Source organism: Jaculus jaculus, chromosome 1 (genome assembly GCF_020740685.1).
Source record: "Jaculus jaculus isolate mJacJac1 chromosome 1, mJacJac1.mat.Y.cur, whole genome shotgun sequence".
NCBI classification, from domain to species: Eukaryota; Metazoa; Chordata; class Mammalia; order Rodentia; family Dipodidae; genus Jaculus; species Jaculus jaculus.
In genome coordinates this window covers 270365631-270389116 of record NC_059102.1, presented here as the reverse complement: position 1 = coordinate 270389116, position 23486 = coordinate 270365631, and the positions used below count along the sequence as shown (strand labels likewise).

Below are 23486 nucleotides of genomic sequence, written 5' to 3'. Positions count from 1 at the left end.
CTGTAAATTGATCGAATCCCTTTTCCTTCCATAAGCTGCTTTTGCTCAGGTGTCTTGTCCCAGCAACAAGAAGGTAACTCAGACACTTCCCAGACTTCGAGTGGTCACTCTGGACGCCTGTTGCACAACTTTCACTATAAAGCTGAATCCCTAGGAACATACAGCTCAATGATGGTGACAGAGCTCAGAGCAAGGGCGGGAGTGGGACATGTCACACCCATGTCGAAAGTGCTCAAGTCTAGCCTGGCACATAGTATAGAGCTGAGACAAGGCAAGAGGCTTGGTTTTGTTTTGTTTGGGGTTTGTTGTTGTTAGTTTGTGTCTGCATCAGGGTCTCATCTATAGGCCTTTAACTCACTATGAAGTGGCATAAGCTGGCCTCAAATCTGTGCCAACCTTCCTACCTCAACCCCCCCCCCCAGGACTGGAATTATATAAACCATCATTAAACCATCATGCCAGGCTAACTTCATTTCTTTCCTACATCAGCCAAGGATATCAGTTCAAAGTGAAATCTTGGTGGCTTCTTCCAAACTGCTGGACTTTTACTCTCTCTACCTGAAGACATTGCCCCAAGGGCCACCTGAGAATGTGGAATCACAGCATAGCTCCTTGGGCAGGCTTTGGAAATGCACTAACTAAATGGAACTCGCTGTCTGGTCTTTGCCATCAACTGCAGGCAGAAAGAGACTGCAAAAGTCCAGGTCCCTGAGAGGTCTCTGGGAAGGCCGTGGCAAGGAACTGTGGCAGTGGGTTAATTGCTACCTCATGTTAGCTGCACACGGGCAGGAAGGAGCAACATGCCTTGTCCCTATGCCAGCCCTCATCTGGGGAGGCTGTACTCAAAGCAGAAACTTTGTCACCACTTCTGACTCCTGTGTAATAAGACTTGAAAACTGGGCTGTAGAGATGGCTTAGCTGTAAAAGATGTCTGGTATGAAAAGCCTGACAGCCTACATATGATTCCCCAGTACCCACATAAATCCAGATACACAAAGTGACACCTGTGTCTGGAGTTCATCTGCAGTGCCAGGAGGCCCTAGCGTGCCTATACTCACTCACTCTGTTTCTCTGTCTCTTGAGTAAATAAAAATATTTTTAAAAGACTTTCTCATGAAATGTGAGCCAATGTGAAAACCAGATGAGAAAGAGAGTAAATGAAAGAGAAGGTCACATAGCTTTGACAGCAGACCTTCATCAGAGCCCTTCCTGTAGCAGGAGAGAGTCCATGAGGAAGGGAGGCAACTTCAAGTGAAATGACATCTTCCTCCACAAAAGAAGGGGTGAAGTCAGGTGTGGTGGCACACACCTGCAATGCTAGCACTGGGGAGGCAGAGGCAGGGAGATTGCCAAGTACAATAAGATTCTGTCTCAAAAAAAAAAAAAAAAAACCACAAAAAACAGGGGCTGGAGAGATTGCTTAGTGGTTAAAGGTGCTTGCCTGAAAAGCCTAAGGACCCATGTTCGACTCTCCAGATCCCACAATAGCCAGACACGTAAGATGACTCAAGCACACAAGGCTACACATGCACACAGAAGGCGCATGCATCTGGAGTTTGACTGCAATGTCTAAAGGCCCTCGCATGCCAATTCTTTCTCTCTATCATAAAAAATTACAAAAAATTTTGAAATTACAAAACAGAACATAGAGAATAAATGTGCCATGATGTCCTAGATGGAGGCTGTTGGGCATCACCTCTGGCACACCTGTCTTGAGCCCAGCACTGCAGTCATCCTCGGACATGAGTATCTGGGAATAAAGTATACAGGGAAAAGGTGCCAAGGGCTTGCTTATCTTCTCTTCTTAGCTCAAGGGACCCAGAATCTCAAACGCTAGATGCTCAGGAGGGTCACTTTCTATTAAGCAGAACCAAATAAGTGGTGATGACAACCCAATGACTGACCCACAATGAGGCTACTCCTAGAGGGAAGACTGATCCCTTGAATGAAGCTCAGGGCAGTGGTGCCCCAGCACCTTAGATCTGTACTACAGCAGGGGCACTAGAAAACAGGTGGCATGTCCCATCCCCATCCCCATCAGGGAAAGTAGAAACCAACAGCCCTGGTCACCATAGTCCATCCCAAGTTCCCAATGACAGTACAACTTTTGAAAAAGCAGAAAAGGTTCTGGGGTGGGAAGGCTGGCTCCACCACAGGCAGTGGGCATTGGGCATCATTCTTCTATACCCATCTGAGGACCTCACAGAGGACAGGTGCAAATGCAACAGGATCTCTGCAGTTAGGCTTCTAAAGATGGTAACTTAAGTGTGGGGATGTTGTTCAGTGGTAGAGTACTTGCTTAGCATGTGCAAGGCTCTAGACACTATCCACAGCACCACAAAATAAATAAAGAGCCAAGACACAGAAATCCATTTTCCAAGATGTGGGCAATACTCTCCCATGCCACCCTCATCTGTAATGAATCAAACACATCTCCAACTAAGCCCTTGCTGTGCACAAGGCCCCACCCCTGACACTTAGTGTGTGTCACCCTCTCCCCTCCATCTTCACTTAAGCTTTTCAGTAGAGTATTGCACCGGTGCTCCCCTTAGAATAATCCAGACAAGGCTGGCCCCATCTGGAGGAGAAGTTTCTCCACAGGGAAATGGGGTCTAGGGCCTGTCTATGGATCAGGGAGGCAAGTTCAGTGGGTGTGTGCTACAGGAAGGGTCTGGGCAGCTTAGTCAAGCATTTACACCCAGGTAACAAATACAGGCCCATCCTGGGCTCACTCCAAGCAATACAGCACACACATGTAGACCATAAAGGGCTTGCTGGGGAAGGGCAGGCCAAGCCAGGCCACACAGGGGCCTACCTTGGTATCCATCTTCCAGGTGATCTCCCGTATGCTCTGAAACCACTCGAACAGCTCCTCCACGCGGTCTGTGGCAAACTCCACAGGAGGGTCTCCCTGCTTCTTGGGCTCCAGGATGAAGACAAATGGCTTCTGGTTCTTCCCATGGGGGGCCTTTACTACAGAGATGATGAGAACAGTACGGATCCAGCAGGCAAACAAAGACACCAGACTTCACACTGTCTCTCGTATGACCTCATTCAAACGGTGAAGCAATGGTCACAGTGCTGAAGGGGACATCTGCCTTCTATCTGGTGGGGTCTGCACTTTAGTACACATTACTGCTTAAGGTGTACAGCACACTCATTCATGTCTTATGAAAAGATATGTCAAGCCCCATCTCTGTGAACATGACATTAGTTAGCAATAGGGCTTTTATGGGTATGCCTAAGAAGCTCTATGTTAAATATCCTGGGCCGAGGATAAACCCTACATCCAAGGAAAGGTGTCCTTATAAAAGACGAAGAGCAGAGACCCAGACACGTGAGAGGTGGCCACGTGAAGACCGAGGCAGGGATGCAAATGAAGCAGCCACAAGCCAGGGAACACGAAGGCTTGCCAGCAGTCAACGGGATCTCTCTGCGTGGAGAAAGCATTCCGTACAGAAGAAAAGCAAGGTATTGCTATCTGCACAATATGGGGAGCTGCGATTTCTGAGCTTTGAGCTGTCAGGCAATCTTATCTGCAGATGACCAGTACTGTGTCCCATTCACTCTTTATGATAGCCTCATGGGGGCACTGAACTTGTTATGCCCATCTTACAAGAGACAAAACAGATGCTCAAGAGAAGGAACCATTTGGAAGGTCATAGCTAGGGGTGGCCAGACTGAGATGCGGATCGTCCTGATACCAAGGCCCTGCAGCTGAGCCATGTTCTCTGATCTACAAACATGAAGAACAGGACAATACAGGGAAAGGGTAGACATAAACACAATGAGCACCAACCACAAGGATGTGAGTGCCAAGTCCCCATCCTTAGCACGTCTGGAACTTTCCACAGCACCTAAGGCCAGTGCTCTGGTCTCTCATTTCCCATCGGTTCCTTGAAGCAAAGAAACACACACCCCTCCCTCTTCCCTCCTAGACCAGCACAAAGGGAAAACTGGACACACAACAATGGCAGAAAGCAAAGTGCTGGAGGTTCAGGCAGGAGCTTCCGCAGACTGCCGTTATCTGAGCCTAGAGGACCATGCACAAGCCTCCTAGGGAGCTCATAGGAGGAAGGAGCCCAGTTCAGGAGTCAGCAGGCTACAGGGAATATAAACGTCTGCTCAGACAGGAAGGCAGCTTAAGCTCTTCTCCCCAGCCTCCCTGCAGTCCCCTGGGAGCTATGCTGTGCCCATTTAAATACAGACAACCCCTGAACCCAGGAAGCTTTGTGAAAAATCACAGCCACCACTGTGAACACCACCTGCTGGGGCAAGCACTTTCATGTCCTTGGTGCCCCAGTCCCCACGTAAGCATGTTGGCTAGGTATGATGGCCAATCTTCATTGTCAACTAGACAGGAGTTAGAATCACTACAGATATAAAACTCTGGGCACGTGTGTGAAGGGTTTTCTAGACTGGGTTAAAATGAGGTGAGAAGACTCACCCTAAAGGTGAGTAGTGTCATTCCATGGGATGGGGGGGGGGGGTCCAGTACTGCAGTAAAGAGAGAGAGCCAGTTGGACACCAGCATTCGTCTCTCTGCTTCTTCTACATAGTCAACGTGACCAGCTGCCGCACACTCTCGCCACCAGGCCCTCCCTGCCATGAAGGACTGTGCCCTCAAACTGTGACCCAAAACAGACCCCTCATCCTTAGGGTGCTGTTGCCAAGTGTTTTGTCATAAGAAGAAAAATAAGTATGACACTAGGTGTTGTGTGGGAGCGGAGGATCAGAGAAAACCAGTGGGCACATGGGCTCAGAAGCCTCACTCCGTGACTCATCTTGGCTCTTCAGAAAGCAAGGGAAACAGGCAGATCCTGAAATGATGACATTGACACTGATACTGACAGAACCAGTGCCCAAATCCAAGTGGACAGGGCCAGCGTTGGATGTCCCCCTGCTAGAGCTTGTTCTGAGGTCAGCCTTAAGGGAATCTGGGAGGGAATCAGGCTAAGAAAACATGTTCACATACCAACATTGTAGGAATTGAGGTCCAATATGCCTCTGCAAAGAGACCCAAGGGGATTGTCTTCAATAATCTGTGAAGAAACAAGACATAACTCTGGGTAGTCATAAGGGGAATAATAAAAAGACAACCACTTTCCAAAGCACACCGTTTAGCCTGCTTGCCTGCGGAGCTGTTTAAAATGCATTTTCATTACAGCATTCGTCTACAGGGAGAGCACTAATAGCCGAGCACAGAGGTGACAGGAACCTGGCGGCAGCAGGTGCCCACGGGATCCACGTCTCATTTTCCTATCTGCAAAACCTCATCTTGTGAGTTCTAGAACTGGTCTCCACACATCCTACACCCTGTGTCAGACACTAATATGGAATGAGACAACTGGGCCTGTAACAGCCTTCCTCAAGAACCTGCCATGGTTCCCCACGTCCTATGGAAACAACAGCTATGCTCTACCATCTGGTTTCCGAGGGTTTCTGAGCTCTGGTCAGCCTTCCCAGCCCCACCTCCCACTGTAAGCCTAAACCATCCTGAAGACCTGCTGGAACAGAGGAGCATCTACCATCACTGCACGGCCCCCACCTTCCTCACCAGGCTAGTGCCAAGTATTCAGATCAGGGAAGGAAGCACAGAGCAGATGCACTGAGGCGGTCTCTGCCCAGCCCACACATGCTAGACACAGCTGTCTTCCCACTATACCTTGCTCAGGCTGTGCCTTTCCTGGAACTTCCTTTTGTCTGTCTCTTGATATAGCTTGAATTTGAAGGCTCAAATATCCCTTTCTCCAGGAGGCCTTCCCAGGCTGTCTCACTTTCCTTAGGAATCAAACGCTATGGACTCTGTGGGTACTTGAGGTTCTCGTTACAAAGATGGAATCCTTGATGTGGAGCTGGCACCCCACTCCAAGCCTTTTGGGTAAAGGATGGCTAGGTAGAGAAGCCAGGTTTACAAAATCACCAGAAGGCCCCGTCTCACCTTCCAGCTTGGCGTCTTGCTTACGAACCCCAGGCACGTGCTGCATGTCTGGCTGTTTCATTTGCAAGATGCTCTGAGCAAAGGACAAATTCCCTGTCTGGCCGCTTGCGCTCCAGTGGGAATTGTCCTGCACTTTCAAAGCTCTGCAAAGCAGCAGAGCCTGATTAAAACACCACCAGCTTGTTATGGCAACTTTCAACCCTGACAACTTGGGGACAGTCCCAATTTCCACGTCATCACTCTGTTTCCCAGAGACCTCAACTAGCACATGCCAAAATGCACCCCCTCCCTGGGGCTGGAGAGATGGTGCACTGAGTAAAGTGTCTGCCTCATAAGCATGAGGACTAGATTTCAGGTCCCTAGCACCCATTAAAAGCTAGGAGTGGTGGTACACACCTTTGATCCCAGCACTGGGGAGGCAGAGACAGAAGGATCTCTGGGGTTTGCTGTCCAGCTATTCTAGCCAAATCAGTGAGCTCTAAGTTCAGTGCAAGATCCTATCTTTAAATCAGACATGGTGGCATACTCCTTTAAACCCAGTACTTGGGAGGCAGAGGTAGGATTGCCATGAGGTCAAGACCAGCCTAAGACTACACAGTAAATTCCAGAATCCTAGAGCAAGACCCTACCTCAAAAAAAAAAAAAAAAAAAAAAACTTGTCTTTTAAAAATATGATGGAAGGGCTGGAGAGAGGGCTTAACAGTTAAGCGCTGGCTGTGAAGCCTAAGGACCGCGGTTCGAGGCTCGGTTCCCCAGGTCCCACGTTAGCCAGATGCACAAGGGGGCGCACACGTCTGGAGTTCATTTGCAAAAAATTTAAAAAAAATATGATGGACAGCAACTGAGACAGACACTCAACATCACATGCATGCCCATACACGTGCACACACACAATAAACACGTTTACAAAAGCTTCATCCCAAGACGGCTTAGGGAACACCTCCAAAAGTGATGATAGATGGATACTCACCTGCTTCTCCAGCTCCTCGACATCACCTGCCGAAATGTCCTCAACATAGTTGGACGGGAAATACTGCTGGATTCGGGTTCCATAGTCCCCTTTCCACCTGCAGAGAACAGCGGCACTAAGTGCTTTCCCTCCTGCAAGGCAGCAGTGATAACCCCTCACTGGAGCTCCCAGTGCACACTTGGCTCTGAGTTGGGGGAAAAGCGACAGGTGATCAAGAGACAAGAGGAAGTCATTACTCTCTGTGACAGCAAAGACTTTCAAAGGAAGAATCTGCCACTTAAACATTCACGGCAAGTGACGGGCATTCATTTTTCTTCCTAACACGACCATAGTGTTTGGTCATGGAGACACAAAGTCCAAAGTCTTCAGTGGGGGCATCCAGCCCATTTGTAGGAAGGCTATAAATTTAGACACGAGGGCATATAGAGAAAGCTCTGGAGCCAAGAGTTTTAGAATGAAATCCGAGCTCCACCTCTACCTTAGGCTCCCCATCTGTAAAATGGGGCTAATACTAGGGTTTACCTTGGACAGTATTAGGACTATCTGGGTCAACATATGCCCAGCACTTTGAACTGTGCCAGCATACGGTAAACACTCAACAGTGCTCATTCTAGGACTGAGGGTACAGCACATGGGCTACTACCTGCAGCTGGGGACTCATTCCAAATACACCTCTGACCAGCCACAGGATGATGGCCTTCTAGGACAATAGGATCCAGCTTCATCGGTCTGGTACCACAGCCCATCGGACTTGAGCCCAGGACTTCTCAGAGCCCAAACCGGACACTCAGTCCAGATAACCCATCTTCCCTCACTGGCCAGCCTAGCCACGGGCCCTGTATATACTCCTATTAACCACTGAAATGTCAGGCCCATAGCTCCTCATCGAGGGGCCATCCACGCTGCCACCTAGGCTGAGGGCTTCCCTGTGCTTCCCTGGCCTTCTGTGCCCACTGCTGTTTTAACACACACACCCTCCATCTAACTCAGAATTATGCATCTGCCCTCCCTGCTCCCTGAGACCCTCCTTCCTCAGTGCCAGAAAGCACTTAATGACTTTCTTTGACCTGAGCAAGTAGGGTGAGGACTGATGGCACCATCCACAAAGTGGCTGCCTGGTGCTGGCCTTTTCCCCACCCTTCTCACCTTCCTGTCTGCAGACCCAGCTCGGGCCCAGGCTGCCTGTATGCAGGGTGACCATGAATACTGCTTTTCCAGCACTGAGCACATTATACCTGTTGCACGTGTGTAATTAGTAATAATAAAACCATATTTTTCATTCTCAAGTGTTTCCATTTGGTTCCCTAGCTCTATAAGAGAATTGGGCGGGGGGAGAATATAAAAAAACCCGCCTGACACAGGCAGCCCACTGGTGGAAATCTCACTATCAAAAAATGAGAAATAATGGGCAGCCGGCCAGAGCCAGGGGGATTTACACTTAGTTGCTTAATTTATCCCAAGACAAAAAATCTTGCAAGTGTGGGCAGTATAAGCTGTACATTGCTGGGATGCACCTCCAGACCACACACAGTTTATGGGAAGAAGGGACTGATTTCAGGCTTACAGATCCAGGGGAAGTTCCATAATGGCAGAATAAGCTGGCCCCCTTTCCCAGATCCAGGTAGAGAGAGAGGAACCTACCGCTAGCACCACCAAAAGTAAGCACGACTGGGAACCCCAGGCAAGCTCACTCTGCATACCTTAGACTGGAATTCAGATCCACCCCCAATGGCACAACCTGCCCCCAAGCCTGAGTCTGCCTGCTAGGGGCAGAATTTTAATAACACCTAGGTCTATCAAGGGATACAAATTCAAACTACCACAGCAGGCAAGCCCCATCAGAGGCATGGGAAGATATGAGGCTGTCTTCCACACACTGAAAAGCAGTGTGACTTGGAGTTCTTACCTGGGCTTTATCAACAACTAGATAAAAGGGCATTCCCTGGGACAGGGGAAATAGCTCAGTTGGTGAAATGCTTGCCTTAGAAGCATGAAGATCTGAGTTCAATCTCCACAACCCATATTTAAAAGACCAGACACTTTGACGCTTGTAATCTCAGCACTGAGGAGGCGGAACAGGTGGATTCCTGGGGCTCTCTGGCCAGCTAGTTTAGCCTACTTGGCAAGTTCCAGGCCAGAGAGCAAGCTGTCAAAGAAGAAAAGTAGATGGTGCCTAAAAAACAACTCCTGGGGCTGTCCTCTGTCTACATGCATACATCCATCCATGCCCTGGGCACTGAGCATGGGATTCCATGCAGATGGTAAGGGAACACCTGGGACCTGGAGATGCCCAATCCCAGCTGTGCTGCTCAGAGGGGTGGGGCCTCAGCAATGCTAAACCCAGGCACTGGCAGAGGCAGACAGACAGCACCAGGTTTGGCAAACTGGGCCTACAGTAACAGAGACATCTTTAGGGAGGCCGGAGGAGGCAGCTCCAGGCTGGCTCCAGCTTCCACATAGGACTCTGCAGTTACTTGTCTTTGGCTTGGAGAACCAGGTGAGAACTGGCTTGAATAGAAAGATTTCAAAATAAATTCCAAAGTCCCTGGACTAGAGTACTGTGTAGGAATACAGGGCGGGGTCCAAGCAAATGAATGAAGTTGTGTGGGCTCTGGAATGAGAGGCCTAACTTTAAGCCTCAGCCTGTTGTGTAACCCTGAACAAGTTACTGTGTTTCTCTGTGGCTCAGTTTACTCATCTGTCAAACACAAGCAACAACAGAAATGCCCTCAAACGGTTATATGGATTAGACAGGCATTCAAATAAAGTACCTAAAATAGTGCATAAGCTGCCAGTGCAAAGTGCTACTGAATTCCTAAGTCAGGCCCGGTTTTCATGCCAAGGAAGAAATTCCAGTCTTGTGCTTCTGGATACAAGCAAGTTCTTCTGCTCTCAGAACCACTTACCTGGGGACTTGTTGATGGACAATGACTTTTCTCCAAGGTAGAAAAAAAACATAAGTGATAACTAAACCCGAGAAAAACCTAGGTCCCTTTGCCCTAAAACTGTACTGCCTTTGATCTAGATGCCACTGTATAGAACACAGGACTAAACAATAGCTCAAGATTCTAAATTTTAAGTTACAACATAGACTGATATAATTAAAAGAAAGTAAAGCATTAGTAGCTATGCCTCAATGACCGCATAGGCATGGTACAGACAATCACAGTCATGACTCTACAAGGTCCTAAGGAAGGTTTGTATAAACAAGCATGATGGGCTGGAGACATGGCTTAGCAGTTAAGGCACTTGCCTGTGAAGCCTAAGGACCTATGTTCGAGACTCCTCAGAATCAACATAAGCCAGATGCACATGGTGGTGCATGTGTCTGGAGTTTGTCTGCAGTGGATAGAGGCCCTGGTGCACCCATTCTCTCTCTCCCTCCTTCTCTCCCTCCCTCTCTCAAATAAATAAAAATGTATATATTTTTTAAAACCAAAATATGAAAGTAATTAGCAGAGTGTTTGGCATCCAAGAAGGTCTCAGTAAATAGTAGCTGCAGTTGTAATGATAAAGTATTGCTTATATGAAGTGCAAGATAGATGATACATTGATAACTGTACCATTTCTGTTTATCTGCTCTCCCCAAGGGAGCATGCATGGAGCCAACTTCCCAACAGCTCCACACAGCAGGTCAAAGCCAGTCCAGAATGTAAAACAAAAGGGCTCAGAGCTTAGCCAACATGTGAGGGTCACCACAAGGGGAAACCAGTCAATTTCACCTCCCAAAGCCCAGCCTCACTGAGCCTTACCAGCCCCCAGGCTCCTTGGAGACATTGTGGATGAGGGCACCCCGGCAGAAGCTGAGCTCATCGCTGCGCTTGGCTTTGTAGTCATACAGAGCTTTCACTGTCCTCTGAGGCTTTGGGAGAAAACAAGAAGAAAAAGGTCAGTGAGGTGACAGGAGCCTAGGAGGGAAATAGCACCATTTGCTTCTCATTGAGGAACTGGAGGCTTCAGAGGCCAAGGTTGTAGAGCCATCTGCTGGTGAATTGTTGGCATTGCAGAGGAACCAAAGCCCAGGGAACAGAGAACTAGAGGTAGGGTTACATGGGAGAGACCCAGCATTGCTAATTTCTCAACATTGAAGGGATATGTCTTCTGGATAAAGCCACAGCCATCACCTCGGAAGTCCTCAGAAAGTTGCTGTATTCAATAATTGTCTCAGAAGTTCTCTATTTCCTGGACATGTCAGTGATCTCACTACTATTTTTATGTTCATTCCCTAAGTAGCCATCTGTAGGACAGTGACATCTTGCAAGAAAAGCTGAGGCACTGGGGCATGTCGTTACAGCATTCAGAAGGCTGATGCAGAAGGATTGCAAATTCTAGGCCAACCTGAGCTACACAGCAAGGCCCTGTCTCAAGACTTAAAAATCAAACAACAACCAACAAAATAAATCAGGAAGCTGAGAAAGATCCATCAAATACCAGGTACTGTGTCAGTAAGAACAAGACAGAATTACTCAGGATAAAAATCTTCAGTGAATTTATTTGATAGTTGATACTTCGCAAGTATAAACCTATGACAAAATGAACACCTACACACAAGAAAATACTAATGGGAAAAATATCTGAAATTGTCAAACCTGTTTAGATCTGCAGCTTCCCTTTCCTCCCACCCAAAGAAAACAGAAGCATGCATTTACAGAGACTCGGGAAACCTGCTCCAGAGACAAGCTATGGAGTCAGTTACATGGGCTCTAAGAAGCATACAACCTGCTGAGCCTTAATTTCTCCATCTGAAATGGGAATTAAAACAGTGCATATTTCACAGGGTTTTTGAGATGACTATATGAAATGGCAATGCCTAGGGCTCTTCTGAGCCTTTTTCATGCATGCGTGCACATGTGTGTGTACACACACAGGTGTGTGTGCACTGCATATGTAAGGCCAGAGGACAACCTCAGGTGTCATTCTCAGAATACCATCCAACTTTTTTTGAGATGGCATTTCTCAGTGGCCTTCAACTCACCAAATAGGCTAGAATGACTGGCCAGTGAGCCCCAAGGGCCTTCCTGTCTCCACATCTCCAGTGCTGGGATTATAAGTGCAAGCCACCATGCCCAGTATTTTATGTGGGAACTGAGGATCAAACTCAGATCCTCATGCTTATGAGGCAAGTACTTTACTGACTAAGCTACTTCCCCAGCCCATTCTGAGCCTTTTTTTTTTTTAACCTAAAGTGGCTCCTTTAATTCCCACAACAATATCAACTGAGTAGTAGTAGTATAATGCCCACTTTACAGATGAGGAAACTGAGGCATGGCCAAAGAACCTTGGCCAACATCAGCCAATTGAGAAGTATCTTGGCCCAGAAATACATGGATAAATGTGAGTTTTCTGCCATGTTCATCAGGTTCCAGAGAGAGCAATATGGCTTCTAGAAGCTCTTTCACAGGGATCTCCAACTGAAGGCCATCCAGGCCTGCTGTCCTTCCTTCTTGCTTCCATCCGGACATGCTCCCTCCAGGTGGTGTAAGAACTGGAGCCAGGCTTGTGGTGACATGGAAACAGCATGGCAGAGGAGAGTATCATCAGATGGCTTCCTTTCTCAAATGAGAAGGACCTCACAAGATACAGAGAAGTGACCAGCCATTCTGTGACCAAAGAGACATGTGGCCAAGAGGATACGCCTCAGAGCCAGTCACTTGGGTCAGTTTCAGCTCCAAACTACATGGCCTCAACAATGACTGACCCTCTAGATACCTCACTTTTCTCATTGTAAGATGTGTCCTAAATGGTACTTACTTCATAGATCTGGTATAAGCTACCACTATCTAATAAGTGCCCAGAACTGTGGGTGCTTCACTTGTAGTATTCAACATGCATTACCTATCATTACTGATCTATTCCTTCAGGTTTTGAAATCTTACTCAAAAGAAAAACTCTATAACACCTTATGCAAGACTAAATTCATTTTAGCATTAACTAAAAGAGCAAAAACTAGACTTGACCCAAATAGCCATTGATGAGGAGACACTTAAGTTGACAGAATGGCTAGAATGTTCTATACTATTATTAAAAATATTTTTATGTTGGGGACTGGAGAGATGGCTTAGCAATTAAGGCACTTGCCTGCAAAGCCTAAGAACCCATGTTAAATCTCTCTCCAGATCCCACATAAGCCAGACGCACAAAGGTGAGGCAAGCTCAAGGTCGCACATGCCCATTAGGTGGCACAAGAATCTGGACTTCAATTTCAGTGGCTGAGGCTTTGGCACACCACTTCTCTCCCTCTGTCTCTCTCACGCACATAATTAAATATAATTATGTAATATATATATAATTAAATATAATTATGTAATATATTTATATATAATTAAATATAATTATGTAATTATATATATATACATACATACATACACACACACACACACACACACATACACATACACACACACATAAAATGCTGGGCTGGAGAGATGGTTCAGTTGTTAAGGTGCTTGCAGGCAAAGCCTAAGGACTCAGGTTAGATTCCCCAGTACCCACGTAAAGCCAGATGCACAAGGTGGCACATGTGTTTGCAGCTGCTAGATGCCCTGGTGCATCCATTCTCCCTCTCTCTCTCCCCCTCTCTCTCCCTCTCTCTCCCCCTTCTCTCTCCTTTCTCTCCCCACCCCCATCTCTCTCTCTGCCTCTTTCTCACTAAAATACTATTTTTAAGTTAACATGCTAATCCATGAACTACACCTGAGTTGTTCAGCCTGCCAACCCCAATAGTTTTTTGTTTGGTTTGTTTGTTTGAGACAGGGTCTCTCTCACTATGGCCTAGAACTCAGTATGTAGCCCAGGCTAATCTCAAACCCATAGCAATCCTCCTGCCTCAGTCTCCTAAGTACTGGGAATACAGGCAGTGGCCACCATACCCAATCCCAAATGGTCACTAAGAAATATGGAAGTGGACAGGAGGCTATGGTGGGAAAAGGAGGAAGGGAAACACAAAACACAATCTGTTTCTAATATAACTTAATTCTTTGTAAGCTAATAAAAATGATTTTTTAAAAAGAAGCTGAGCAATGGGAACAATGGCCAAGCAGCCTTTGAATCAAATAGAGTTAAAATGCCAGTCAGAGAGGGGCGAAACCCAGAGGGACGGTACATCCCGTCACATAGGCGACTACTGCTTGGGGATGCAAGAGCATGGCTGATGGTTTCTGCGCTCAGCGTTTCCTGCTGCCTCGTCTCCTAGAACAGCAACAGCAGTCATTCCTCTCTGAGGCTCTCACTGTAGACCAGCATTGGATCAAGTTCAGCTTCTCATCATGCTTCACTGGGCCCACTTAGGCAGACTGGAAGATTTTTCTCCAAAATTTGCTTGAGTTTCCATTGTTTTTAAAACATTTTATTTATTTATTTACTTACTTACTTACTTGTTTATGAGTTTGTGTGTGTGAGAGAGAGACCACCTTGTGTATCTGGCTTTATATGGGTACTAAGGAATTGAGCTCAGGTCCTTAGTCTTTATAGGCAAGCACCTTAACTGCTGAGCCATCACTCCAGCCCACCACTGTTTTTATATTGGGAGATTTCACATAAAATACCTGATATCAGCTGGGCATGGTGGTGCATGCCTTTAACCTCAGCACTCGGGAGGCAGAGGTAGGAGGATCACCGTGAGTTAAAGGCTACTCTGAGACTACATGGTGAATTCCAGGTAAGCCTGAGCTAGAGTGAGACCCTACCTCAAAAAAAAAACAATCAAAAAAAAAAAAAAAAAAACAAGAAAAGAAAAAAGAAAACCACCCGATACCCCACTTGTCCCGAGGAATCAGAAGATTTTGACTGTCCTCTTAAAAGGTAAACTAGCCTTTACCCTTGAAGGGAAGGTGTGCTCCCCAAGTGACCACTACCTCCATCACCCCTGAGGTCCATAGACACCAGGTCAAATGCCAGTTGGGATTTGTCATCAAACTTACATAGAAGAGTTAAAAAGACAGGCCGGGCTGGTGGCACAAGCCTGCCATGTCCTAGGGAGATTGCAGGAGCATCACAGTGAGAGGGAGATAGGTAGCATTAGGGAGAGGCAGTCAGGAAGGCCCATAGGAGAAATATGGATCTTAATTCCTGTCCGCCAAGTACAGACAAAACAAATGGGGAGGCTGCTTAACATCACACACACCCTGCTCTCTGCAGCAGCTGCCATGGAGCTGGAATCACCCAGGTGTGCATGGAGTTTGGGCCCCGTCTGCTCTAGACTGCACTACGGTGTACTGACTTCTTCTGTATTCAGCCCCCAGACCCAGGATTAAAAGCCTGCCTGCTCACAAAGCTTGTGGTAAGCTTTTCTCTCTCTCTCTCTCTCTCTCTCTCTCTCTCTCTCTCTCTCTCTTTTCAGGCTCCTGGGCCATTCATCTCCCAGCACTGAAGGTTTTCGTTACCAGTAAGGTTTTGTCCTTCCCACCCTGGCAGCTTGGCTGCTGCGAAGATTGGGGAAGGATGACATGTTATTGCCTTATTTTTTAAGCCTCTCTTTTATATTCTTTTTCATGTTTTTTTTTCTAGGCCCATGGACTTTTACATGGGCCCTCAGATCACATGGATGTATCTACTCTTTACCCTTTGGTTCCTGGACTTTATGGAATAAAGTGTAATAATTCACTAAAATAATTCTTCTCAGTCCTGTTTTACTTCAATTCTTTGGTAAGGCAGATACAAACTTGGGTTTGTGGTTTGGGGTTTGGGTTTGAACCCCCAAAAGTAAGTCCCATCTCAACAAGTTCAAGGCCTGCCTAAGCTACAGAGTGAGTTCTAAGTCAGCTTGGGCAACTCAGCTAGAACCTGGTCTTACATAAAAAAGTAAAATTTGGACTGAGGATCTAGCACAGTGGTAAAGCACGTGCTTAGCATGCACAAGGCCCTGGGCTCCATTCCCAATACCACCTAAAACACAAATAGCTCTTACGGCCCTGCATCTCCATCTGTGTCATCTACCTGAACTTCTGAGACAGTAGTCCCTGCTTGATGAAGTAGAGGAGAGACTGAAACCCCTTAAAAGGAACTCTAAGCACACTACCACATCAAGGAGAAAAAAAGTCTACTTGACCTTCCTCCAGAGGCCGTTGGTGAAATTTGTAAAACCTACACATAGGGACCAATGGTGTCCAATCTCATTACCAACACTCCGCACTTCTAAAACAGAGTTGTTGCTACTAGATAATGCATTCTGCACACCTGAAGGCTTCATTTCTTGCTACAGATTTGCATTGGCCAAGGATTATAAATTTCTTAGGGGAAAAAAAAAAAGAAGAAATTCATCTCTGGATTTCAGCAAAGCCTACCAGCCAGGCGCCTTCCTAAGCAAGGGCTGGACACTAATCACGTGCCAGAGTGTCTCCCAGACATAAAATTCACTATCATTCTTCCTGCAGTAAATGTGAGGTGCAACAGGAGTGAGGAGGAGCTGGGGGCTAAAAGCAAATCTGTCTCTACGTACACAAGGTTACACAGCACAGGCAGGGTGGGAATCCAAGATAGCGTTTGCCTCGCAAGGAGGTCAATGAACCAGACAGAATTCATAAACACTGCGGGCTCAGTCAGCAAGCAAAGGAACATTGAGAAGACTTTTAATTAGAAGCTGTTTGGCCCAAAGGTGGTTCATCAAACCTGAGAATTTTAGCAAGGTGCAGCTGCATTTGGATGGAATTCTATTAACCTTCTCCCTGAAACCAGATGTCTCGACGCCAATCATCACTTTCCAAAAAGTTAGTTTTTGTGGGGAGGAGCTCAAGGCGCCTCCCCTCCCGGATGATTTACAGTCGGCTCATGGTTGGTATGGAAGGTGGAGCTCACAAGGCCTCCCAAAAGATTTCGTCAGCTAATGTTGCTGTGGGGAAGGGGCTCACAAGACCCCACTCTTCCCTGAAGATTTATAGTCAGTTCAAAGTTGCTGTGGACAAGTCATCACAAGGCCCCACTCTGCCCTGAGGACTGACCCCACCCCTCCCTAAGGACTCATAGGCATTTATCTGTTTCTATGGGAGAGAACGCAAGGCTCCGCCCCTCCCTGAGGATTTATAGTCAGTCAAGGGTTGCTATGGAGGAAAGCTGACAAGGCCTTGCATCTGCCTGAGAGTCTATTAGCAGGTAATGGTTGCTGGGGAAGAAGAGACATTTTTTTCAGTGGTGTGGCCACTGGCAAGCTTCCCATGCTCCTCTAATCCCCCACCCATCCTGTAAGTCAACCTAATTAAACTCACTGGGCCACAAAAACAAAAAGCATCCAAGTAGAAGAGTTACTAGGTGGGAAGAAGGTATTTAGCAGGAGTGGGGAAGGGTCAGAGGGGGCTGAATGTGATCAAACTACATGGATGTATAAAAATGTCATAATGAAACTCATTACAACGTACAATTAGTATATGCTAACAAAAGCTTGTTTAAAAATTAGTTTTAGCTAGATTTTCCAGAATATTCCCTTGACTTGATATAACCACCATAGGGGCCAGGGAATGGGGCATGGAGTCCATGTCAATCTGGTGAGTATAAGAATTGGCACTGTACCATGGAAGGGCTGATTTCGCTTGGATCCACATACATCCTGCTGACGTCATAGAGGGAGTTTATATCTCTTTCCTGGAAGGAGAAAAAGAAAGAAAACAAGAAAGACCAGCAAATGTAAAGGCCTGGGGGTGTGACACAAGTGTAGAAGCCCTTGCCTGGCATGTACGAGGCCCTGGATTTGACCCCCACCCCCACCCCGTGCTGACAAGAGAACAAAGTAAATGGAATGTTCCACATGCCTGGCCGCAGGCTTCCTTGTAGTCACCTGTCTTTCAGAGGGACAGCTGGAACCTCACAGAATCTGCTGTGGCTCATAGTAGAGAGAGCAAGGAGCTTTAAAGGAATTCCCCAAATCAGCGAGGTCCCTGTGCTGGCCCATGGGGTGCCAGACCCCGTGTCCTTGAGAAGACAGGTCCTCAGATCCACCAAGTGCTGGAGTGAGCTCCTGCTCCCAAGAGCCTACGGCAAAGAGCTCCCCACACCATGGTCAAGGACTACACACCAGTAGCTTGAAAGATTTACACCAGGGGAACTAGCAAATGTACCAACTGGTGCTTTTTCCCAGACAGCTGTGTAACATTTGCCAGCAGCTACTGCAGAGATCCACTCCTGCCTCTGCCCACCTCACGCTGAGTCCTGGGCCCTGCCAGCCTTCCTGTCCCTCCCTGCTCCAAAGCCCATTCACTTGTGTTCTGAGTTCTGTGTTCCAGCTCACACTTTTGCCCCCTTGGAACATCTTTTCTAACCACTCCAACCCACCACCACGTCCACAACTGACTCCATCCAGGCCTGTTTGCGCCACTGGAATTCAGACTGCTGAAAACACCTCACTTACATACTTGTGCTCTCTCGCTTCTTTACAGCCCAAGTTTTCCCCAGGGCACACTTTGCTCTACAGAAATCCCAGCATTGAGAACACTTACTGGCACATGGTCTATACACAGTACATCACTTTTCAACAAACTAATAGATCCATCTGACAGGAAGTGAAACAGACACCACCAGGTCTCTTCTGACCTCCAAACCCGACAATGGATGGGATAAAAGCCAGGGCCTAACCCTACCCTATCATAACTCACTCCCTAGGGAGCTGTGGTAATATGAATGTAACATACACCACCTACCCCCAGCCTCATGTGTTTGTGATTAGGCTTCATGCTTGATCCCCAGATGGTGGAAACTTTGGGAGGTGGAGCCTCGCTGGAAGTGGTGTCACCTGCAGGTTTACTGGTCCAAACCCACTGGGTGTTCATAGTGAGTTTCCTCTTGCTACTTCCTCCCTGCTATTGCTATGAAGATGTGAGCCAGCTGTCTGCTCTGCCATGTTTTCCCCACCATGGTGGTGAAGCTTCTCCACAAAACTTTAAGCCAAAATAAACCTTTTCTTTTCAGAAGATGCTTCTGGTCAGGTGTTCTGCCTCAGCAAGGAGGAGGCAATTGCTACAGGTCCCTACTTAGCTGTACACGCCCAATCCAGGCTCACTTCATAACTGCATATTAACTTCCTGTCTGTACCTCCAGAAATGCCCCACCACAGGGAGTTTGCATGGGCTGTCCTTCCTTGCATGACTAACTCCTTCTTGGTGAGATCTCTGCAGATCCTTTGAAAACTGCAGCCCCTTCCCCATCTCTGACTGCACAGAAGGTTACATTATCAACCTTCCCATATTTTCCTTTTTAACACACATTACCAATCTCACACTTACTGTATGTATTTTCTTACTATCTGCTTCTCCCAAGCTAGACTATGGCCAGAGCCCTAAGTACGTACCAGACACAAAGCCCAAACACAACGAATGTCTGTGGAGTAATGAATGAAAATTACCATGGTCAACCTACCATATTGTAGCGCTCCAGGAGCTCGGGGGTCACTGGGTAGCGCAGCCTCATCTTACGGTACAGTGCATGCTTCTCGTAGTAGCCGACTAGCTCCACAAGGCTCTCAAAGTAGGCAGATGTCCCCAGCACAAAGTGCCGGCCGTCCCGGTTGATGCGACAGTGCTTCACCTTGCCTCTGGCCCTGGAGGGGGAAGACCACATGGGGTCCACAATCGAGACCTCGACAACGACACAAATGTTATACAAGTCCCACCAAAGGGACACACTTTGTGGTCCATCCTTAGGGGACTTGGGAAATAAGCAGAATGCAGCTCTCCTACGGAACACAAGGCAGCATGAAACAACAGTGTGGGTCTTTTCCATTCAGATCTGGAAGAATTTGTATTTTTGACTCAACAGCTAGCTAGCTCTTCTTTGCTAAGTTTATGCATAGGTGGACAATGGGCTTCAGGAAAGAAGCCAAGAACAAACATGCATTAACAGGTCTCTTCAATAATGTCCAGTACAGGACTTAACTGTGGAAGTGTCTAGATTAGCAGTTGTCAAACTATGACCCAGGGGATCTGTCTGGCTCTCTATGTATTACTGTAAATAAAGTTTCACTGAAACACATTCACTGGGCATTTCTGTATGCACTGCCTGTAGCCATTTCCTCCCAAGGATAGAGATGCATAGCTGTTAACACAGTGCATATGGCCTGTGAAACCTAAAGCACTTATTCCATGGGCCTTTCCTGAAAGTGTTTGCTGATCCTAGCTCTAAAATGCTGATTAATCCCCAAATCCTTAAAGCTTGTCTTCCACTGACCGATAGGGTTACAATGAACTTTTTTATGAAAGAAATAACTCAATTTTTAATCCATTCAAAACATGAAGCAGAAAAAAAAAATACAAAGGAGAGACTCTGCAGTCTTATAAGCAAGAATAGAAACATTTTGAAAACTTAATTTTGATCCTACCTTGATTATAATCAAGAAGGTCTTACAAAAACAAATGCCCTCCTCATGTCCTCACCATAAAGAAATGACAAAAGTCCAAGGTGACAGCAATGCAAATTACTATGAGTTCACCATTCCCCAGTGCATACATGAATGAAAACAGCACACTTGTCCATAGGCACATACAAATGGTATGTGCTGATCAAATATTTTCAAGGACTAATAGGAATAGCCAAAGCAACTTGGGGCAAAAAGAACAAAGCTGGCACTGTGCTATATGACCTCACAACATCACAGAGTTCTGGAAGTGGAACCACATAGTACTGGCAGAAAAACAGAAAGGTAGACAACAAACCCTACAATGGATGGGATAAAAGCCAGGGCCAAACCATACCCTATCATAACTCACTCCCTAGGGAGCTGTGGTAATATGAATGTAACATACACCACCTATCCCCAGCCTCATGTGTTTGTGATTAGGCCTCATGCTTGATCCCCAGATGGTAGAAACTTTTTTTTTTTTTTCAGAAGGTGGCTGAAGCATGGTGTGAAGGGAAAAGGAAGGAAAATCCCAGCACCAGAGAGTCAGGCCAGCAGGGTAACCAAGGGCAATGGGATGGCAGGCAGGAGCACACTGGACACCCCAGGGTAGTAGAGGAGAGGAGAGAGACCAGAAATCAGTCTAGGCATGTACGACCAAGTGACATTCAGTGGAGAAGCCAGGAACATGCATGTAGAAGCAACAGTCTCTGCAGTAAATGGTGGGGGAACGGGGGCTGGAGGGATGGCTTAGTGATTAAGGCATTTTTCTGCAAAGCCAAAGGATCCAGGTTCGATTTCCCAGGACCCACATTAGCCAGATGCACAAGGGGGTGCATGCATCTGGAGTTCGTTTGCAGTGGCTGGAGGCCCTGGCACACCCATTCTCATTCTCTCTCTCTCTCTCCCCACTCCCTCCCTCTTTCTCTGTCAAATAAATAAAAATATTTTTTAAAAAAATGGTATTGGGGAAAACCAAATGTCCATGCACAGAAGGCTGAAGTCATCACATACCACATAAACAAATCAACTCCAAGTGGGTTAAAGACTTACAGGTGAGACTTGGAACTACAGAACCACTGGAAGACAACAGACAGGGAAAGCTCCATGGCACGAGTCTAGGAATGATTTCCCAGACTTAACCCCAAAAGTACAGACAACACAAGCAAACACAGAAGAGACTCCATCCAACCAGAAAGTTTCTACACAGCCAAGGGAATGATCAACAGAGTGAGAGAGAACCTATGGAATGAGAGAGAAAATATTTACAAACTGAACTTTGATAAAGTGTTAATATGCAGAACATTTAAAGAACTCATCAACTCAATAATGACAAAACATCCTCATGAAAAATGGGCAAAGTATCTGAACAGACATTTCTCAAGAGACATGCATGGCCAACAGATATATGAAAATTATTCGACTTCACTAAAAACGGAACTTATAACCACAGTGAGGGCTGGGGAGATAATTTAGTGCTTCAAGTGCTTGCCCCACAAGCATGAGAAACTGACTTTGGACTCTCAGCACCCATGTAAATTTCCAGGTGTGGCAACGTGCACCTATAATCGCAGTGCTGTGGAGGCGGGATCAGGTAAATCCCTAGGACTTGGTGGCTACCAAGTTTGTCCAAATCAGTGAGCTGAAGGTTTAGCAATAGACCCTCTCTCATAAGGTGGAGAACAACTTGAGAAGACACCCAACATAGACCTCTCTCCTACACATGCACACACATACATGTGCATCCAACACAATGCTCTTACACAAACATGCACACATAGCACACACACATACATGCAAACACACACACAGTGAGATATTACCTCACCCCTGTCAGAATAGGAACCAAAGGTGAGGCCACCTGAGAGAGAAGACCTGATGGTAGCAGCCGTGTGCACACGGTAACATCCCACGATGCTGGACCTCTAACAGACTGAGATCCCGGTCTATAGCAACACAATGTCAACCCTTCTGTTTCAGCCTGTTGAATCTGGTGTTCATCACCAATACACAAAAGCCTCCTGACCAACAATATTACATCACAGTAGGGTCCCTGACCCCAGCCCAGGGCCTGGTACACAGGTGGCATTCATGGCACATCTACAAGCTGAATACAATGATTCCCATCCAAACCTAGGAGGCACCACTCAGGACTTCACAGAAAGAATCAAGAGCAAATACAGGGCCAGGGAGATGGTTCAGCAGTTAAACCACTTGCCTACACAAAGCCAGTGACCTGGGTTCAATTCCCAGTACTCATGTAAAGCCAGATGCACCAAGTAATGCATGCATCTGGAGTACATTTGCAGTGGCTGGAGGTCCTGACTCATTCATTCTCTCTGTCTGCTTCTCTTCTGTCTCAAATAAAATAAATTAATAATAATAATACAAATAAATAAAAAATAAAGTTTTGAAAGGGCAAAGGCAGGCTGGAGAGATGGTTCAGTGGTTAAGGTGCCTGCCTGCAAAGCCTAAAGATCTGTGTTCGACTCTCCATATGCCATGTAAGCCAGATGCCCAAAGATCAGACAAGCTTAAGGTCACACATGCCCACTAGGTGTCACAGTGCCTGGAGTTTGATTGCAGTGGCAAAGCCCTGGCATACCAATTCTCTCTAACACTCTTGCTCTCTCACTCTACTCTCTCTAAAATAAAAATAAGAATTAGGGCTGTAGAGATGGCTGAGCAGTTAAGGTGCTTGCCTGCCAAGCCAAAGGACCCACATAAGCCAGATGCACAAGGGGGCGCATGCATCTGGAGTTCATTTGCAGTGGCTGGAAGCCCTGGCACAAACATTCTCTCTCTCTCTCTACCTGCATATTTCTATATCTATCTCCCTCTCTCTCTCAAATTAATAAATAAAAATAAAATATTTTTTAATTAAAAATTTTTGTTTTTTTTTTGCATCTGGCTCTACTTATTTATTTTTTATTTATTTTTTTTAATTTTTATTAACATTTTCCATGATTATAAAATATATCCCATGGTAACTCCCTCCCTCCCCACCCCCACACTTTCCCATTTGAAATTCCATTCTCCATCATATTACCTCCCCATTACAATCATTGTAATTACATATATACAATATCAACCTATTAAGTATCCTCCTCCCTTCCTTTCTCTACCCTTGATGTCTCCTTTTTTACCTTACTGGCCTCTGCTACTAAGTATTTTCATTCTCTCGCAGAAGCCCAATCATCTGTAGCTAGGATCCACATATGAGAGAGAACATGTGGTGCTTGGCTTTCTGGGCCTGGGTT

At 46.5% G+C, this 23486-nt stretch overlaps 1 protein-coding gene across 3 annotated transcripts in view; it reads right to left on the bottom strand.

Moving 5' to 3' along the window:
* The window catches only part of Plcg2 (phospholipase C gamma 2), a 141121-nt gene that overhangs the window by 25311 nt on the left and 92324 nt on the right, over positions 1–23486 (bottom strand). For all 3 annotated transcript variants that reach the window (XM_004659586.3, XM_045137633.1, XM_045137641.1), the window contains 6 exons: positions 19251–19431; positions 17412–17483; positions 10664–10773; positions 6912–7008; positions 4976–5042; positions 2816–2973 (listed from right to left, as the gene is read on the bottom strand). In XM_004659586.3, coding sequence (XP_004659643.1) covers positions 2816–2973; positions 4976–5042; positions 6912–7008; positions 10664–10773; positions 17412–17483; positions 19251–19431 — 685 coding nt within the window. The remainder of the gene's footprint in view (positions 1–2815; positions 2974–4975; positions 5043–6911; positions 7009–10663; positions 10774–17411; positions 17484–19250; positions 19432–23486) is intronic.